We start from the raw sequence: 5,000 nt of genomic DNA on the forward strand, positions 1-5,000 counted from the left end.
TGTGCATAAGTTTGCCTATCTATCTTGCACAGGACTTTCATGCATGTAGTAAAAATAACAGGTTCATTAGAAAAGAATACTTCCTCCTTCGACACCCCCAAGCAACTTTTCCTCTTGGGCAGTCATCTAAAAAGTAATAGTAATAATAATATTGATATTAATAACAATAAATGCTATCCATCATTTTTGGAGCCTCCAGTTTGAGAAAGGTGTTTGATGATATCAACCCAGTTGTAGCCACGAGCTCTCTCACCAGCTGCATTTTGTCTGTCCCACATTCGCCTCTTCTGCGCCTTTGTCAGCTGCTCTTTCTTGTCTTTCTTGCCCTAGAAGAAGAAGAAGTCTTATGAAATACAAAACTCTTTAGAAGCTTCATATACAATACATTAATAGCAAATAGTTACAAATCATGTTTTTCAGTATAATGAATAAATAATCAAAGTAATGAAGTGATAGAGAAAAGCAAAATAAACACAATCTCAAATAGTTCCAACACTCTCTTACCTCTCCCTGGTCATCATTTATCGTCATTTGATTGACCTCAGCATTTATCTCTGTAATGCGATTGACGGGGGCTTCAATTGGTTGTTCTTCCAACAGCTCCTCCTTGGCTTCCTTCAGCCACTCAAACAGAGTAAAGGTCATGCTCATGCCCAAGTTAATCTCTGCTTGTTCTTTTAAACCAGATAGGATCTTCTCTTTAACAGTGCCTACACTGATGGGAGAAGATGAATGTGTCACTGTACATTGTTCAGTTAATTAATTTCATGTATTCCAGATAAGTATTTTTATGAGTTGTGCAACTGAATTAACTTGAAGCCTACTGAAAAATAAATATATATGCAATTTCCCCCTCTCTTTCAATCAGTCTTGAATGTAGAAATCAATTATAAACTATCCAATAATGTATTCTCACAGATATCTTTCTTTAGGTCAACCTTGAATAAAGAAATTATTCATGAACAATACACTAATATACTTTAACTACCAATAATTTCTCAGCTGTGTCAAATATTACAGGCAAAATACCTAAACCAAGAAAATATAAGATTTAAAAAGGTAAAATGTACAAATTCAGTTTCTTTTGCAACATGAAATATATAAAAAAAAAAAAAAATAGTTTTCAAAAAATAAAGCAAAATCCTGATTCTTAATGAACTGTATGATAATACAAACATACATATGAAGCTCATATTAAAACTTTAATTGTATAAACTAGTTGTCAAAATAATTTGATTTATTTCTAAACACTAAGCCTACATAATTATTTCTGAAAAATCTTGTGAACACTGTACATTCACAGCCTCATCATCTAATTGGATATTTCAAAATATTTTTACAAGGTATACATACATGTGCTTATTATAAAACAGATCCAGGTTGATAGACGGTGCATCATCTGGGTAGTCAGCACCCCAACTGATCTCTACGAGGAAAGATCTGTTTTCTCCTTCTTCACCATACTGGAAAAGATAAATCAACATTGGTTGATTTCTGCTTTAGACTTAAATGGCATATCTGTATCCGTATCTGTGTCTGCATCTATGCTTGTGTCCCTGACCCTGTCTCTGCATGTGTGTGCATGTGAATGTGTTAATGTTTATTAATATATATACACATATCTAAGTACATGTGTCAGTGTTTTTTTGTGTCTGTGTGCTAGTGTTTGTATGTAACTATATGTAGGAGTATTCTATACTTTGTATGTATGAGTACATATAAATACAAATTAAATTATCTGTATATAATACAAATACAAGCCATATCAATCATTATTTCTACCAACAAACAGAAACCAATAACAATACCTTATACTGAAAAGTGGTTTCATTGATCATTGAAAAATTATTGTCCCCTTCATATATGGACTGAAGCACCTCACGTTCTTCTTCGTGTTCTTCCCGCATCTTTATACTGGAAAAAAAAATTAAAACTCATTAGTTTTCAAAAGATCAAAACTTAAGATCAATTGAGGGCCACAAAACAAAATATAGTGTGTGTGTATATATGCATATGTAACTTCATTTATAATTATGACTATGGAGTTAGATACTGAAATGTTGTCACTCAAGTAACCTATTATCATTCAACATACTTGATAGTCAACATGCCCCATCGTCAATAGGGTTACAACTGCAAAAAGACTCGTAATTTTTTTATAAATGAAATCATTATCAATGCATTATCTTTATTAAATGACACACGGGATCAGTAAGAAAGTATTTTAACCAATAATAAACAGTATATTGAAGTAGATCTTTGTAGTAAGAATTTTTTAATATACAGGACTGGTTGATTTACCATGAGACTAACATAACAGTATTGGAAATAGTATGATTCCCATCAAAAATAAAATATACCATTACATTACTTTTCAAATGAAGCAGCATGCATATATATATATATATATATATATATATATATATATATATATATATATATATATATATATATATATATATATACATGTATATATATACAGTTGGGATCTCATATCTTCCAAAAGAAAAGGTGAGCATCTAAACATTCTATTCACATGATGTGCAACATATCTTATAAAAAATGCTTACTCAAATAATCTTTTTGTTTCTACATGAAAAAAGGGTCAATATTTACAGTGGGACTGCAAAAGATTTTAAAAGTATAATGTACAATAATGACCATAACAAACACATAAAACAATATTACTGGATATAAAGTATAATCTGCAGAAAGTATAGGTAAGGCCAGCAAAACAATGGCATCCATGCTTAGCATTCTACCAAATCAAATCTCCATTATGCATATTTTGGTCAGATAGAGCTTGTCAACCTCCCTGTAGAATTATTGCAAAATAAGGTTCTATATCACTAAATATACATGAGGATGTTTGTTGGCCTTTATCAGAGCTCAAAGTATTGGTGCCATGGCATTGCTATACATGGTCTTATTCAAATTACTTACCAAAGGTATATAACATATAGAATGTCACCTTAAATAAATGGACAATGGCAAGTTTATTTCAGCAGTACCTTATTGAGAACCAGTATCTACACTGAATTTCTATTTTGTTATCATTAATCCAGCTTGGAATGTATTGCACTATTTGGTAATATCATAAGTATACATAATAATACTGAAGTTTCCAGTCTAGAAGATGATAACAAGCACACGATTCAAGTGTACACTCTTCAAAAATCTTTTGTAATCAGTAAAGTTTTAGAAAAGTTAACTTGTCCTTTAAACTATGGTTATCTAGAAAAGAATACATAACATATTTTAATTTTCTCCAGATATATACCACATAACATTTATCATATAGGTGAGCATAATTAAGCCCATCTTCCCAACTGCATTTTCTATATTTTTGTTGCATCTGATACTATGTGTGCAATCAGCAACATCAGAAAAAATCTTGGGTGTGCATTTGTCATATCTTCCACACTTGTTATTTGTCTGCTTCTGCCAGTCATCGCTGTCATATTTAGTGTAGTTTATGCAATGTATTTTGTTCCGAAATTAATCTTATATTCTTCTTGCAAGCAAAATAAAACAATAAATTAAAGGACCCTTAAACTGGTAGTAGAATGAACGAAAATAGTTTCATCCCAATAACCTCACTTGAAATGCTTATTCTAAATAGCCTATTGCCTAAATTATTTACAATTCTATTTCAATACAAATTGTTTCTGGTTTTCTAAGTGTTCATCGCGAACAGCCATAACAGTGGGGCTCATAACAGGATTTCAAAATATAACACCTTTCAAAAGAAAAGACGATCGATATTACCGAATGTTCAATCCCAATTTAAGTCTAACCAGAAGTGACAGGTCAAATGGAGCACCAACGACCAGTATATCAATTAATCTAACAAATACCACAAAAGTTCGCTGCCTTGCCTGTGGGAGACACGGAGGACACGCAGGAATCAGTTGTTTACATTTTGCCTTCTAGAACCTATCCAAGTTAACCGAATAATATGTGCATCTGCATATTTTATTACTTGATATGGTATAAGTAAAATAAATCATTCTTAAGATACAAATTAACTCATATTTTGGGTGTATTATGTTTATTTTAGCTTGCTACTTTATATTTTTAAAGTGATAGCGGCGATTCTCGCACAGTCTGCTGATTCGTCGCCGACACATGAATGCGACGACCGACGAATACATCTTGCACCTCTTTTCATCATGCCTCGATTAACTCTTGTGGCGAAATGCGTGGCGGATATGACAAAGCAAGCGTCAAATCTTCCGGAGAAGTATATTAAAAGAGCAATGGCCCAGGTACGTCAGTCAGGTTTGATTACGTGAGCGTGTAATAATCAAGTCGTGATTCCTAACTTTATTTTATATTTCAAGTCACTTTTTATGTATTTGTGTTTTATCGATACATACATAGTTTGCTTTTAAAGTGATGAGATAGGTCCAAGATTATAGTTTAGTTATCTGCACATTTTTCTCCGGAGTTTTGCTGGTTGGCAGTGTTTGTGATTGGTAATATTTTAGTGTAGGACCACAGACCACATTACCTAAACCTCTATTCCGTGTGGTCAGGCAAAGGCCATCAAAACCCCAACATTTTTATATTAACATAGAGCTTAGACGGGTTTCCTTATATGACAGGAAATTGCATTAGAAGTCAACAATTTCCGTCTTGCTAGAATATATATGATGATGGTTTGTAGTTCATTGTCAAAGATGGAAGGCAGAGGCCATGAGAGGTTAAAGTGTGGAGACTACAGCATTGCTTGGAACATGGATATGCATACTTTGATAACTGATGGTAGACTTACCTTTACTTTCGTAGATAATTTTTATCCAAATTAGGAATGCAAGGAGGCCTATACATGGCTTCTTGCATCACTATCATCAAAGAGGAACCTGTCTAAGCTGCCTTGTCAAAAAATGTGAGCTAGAGCTCATTTCCATAAAACATATAGATTGTATTTTTCCAATATATTTTTGAAAAAATAAGCTGTCTAATGTAGAAAAGAGTAACTCAGACCTGAAAAGCAG

General features: G+C 32.7%; 2 protein-coding genes across 2 annotated transcripts in view; one reads left to right on the forward strand and one right to left on the reverse strand.

Annotated features, from left to right (window-relative positions):
• Positions 1-3,931, reverse strand: part of LOC122252756 (RWD domain-containing protein 4) — a 4,079-nt gene extending 148 nt beyond the window's left edge. The window contains exons 1-5 of the mRNA XM_043015391.2: positions 3,879-3,931; positions 1,809-1,914; positions 1,354-1,463; positions 505-715; positions 1-326 (exon numbers count right to left, since the gene is read on the reverse strand). The exon at positions 1-326 is cut by the window's left edge and continues 148 nt beyond it. Coding sequence (XP_042871325.1) covers positions 174-326; positions 505-715; positions 1,354-1,463; positions 1,809-1,907 — 573 coding nt within the window. The 5' untranslated portion in view covers positions 1,908-1,914; positions 3,879-3,931 and the 3' untranslated portion in view covers positions 1-173. The remainder of the gene's footprint in view (positions 327-504; positions 716-1,353; positions 1,464-1,808; positions 1,915-3,878) is intronic.
• A 161-nt stretch (positions 3,932-4,092) lies between these two features.
• The window catches only part of mRpL24 (mitochondrial ribosomal protein L24), a 3,246-nt gene continuing 2,338 nt past the window's right edge, over positions 4,093-5,000 (forward strand). The window contains exon 1 of the mRNA XM_043015390.2: positions 4,093-4,268. Coding sequence (XP_042871324.2) covers positions 4,173-4,268 — 96 coding nt within the window. The 5' untranslated portion in view covers positions 4,093-4,172. The remainder of the gene's footprint in view (positions 4,269-5,000) is intronic.

The sequence above is a fragment of the Penaeus japonicus genome, unplaced genomic scaffold (assembly GCF_977035675.1).
Source record: "Penaeus japonicus unplaced genomic scaffold, GWHDUDI00000001_assembly GWHDUDI00000006, whole genome shotgun sequence".
Classification (NCBI taxonomy): Eukaryota; Metazoa; Arthropoda; class Malacostraca; order Decapoda; family Penaeidae; genus Penaeus; species Penaeus japonicus.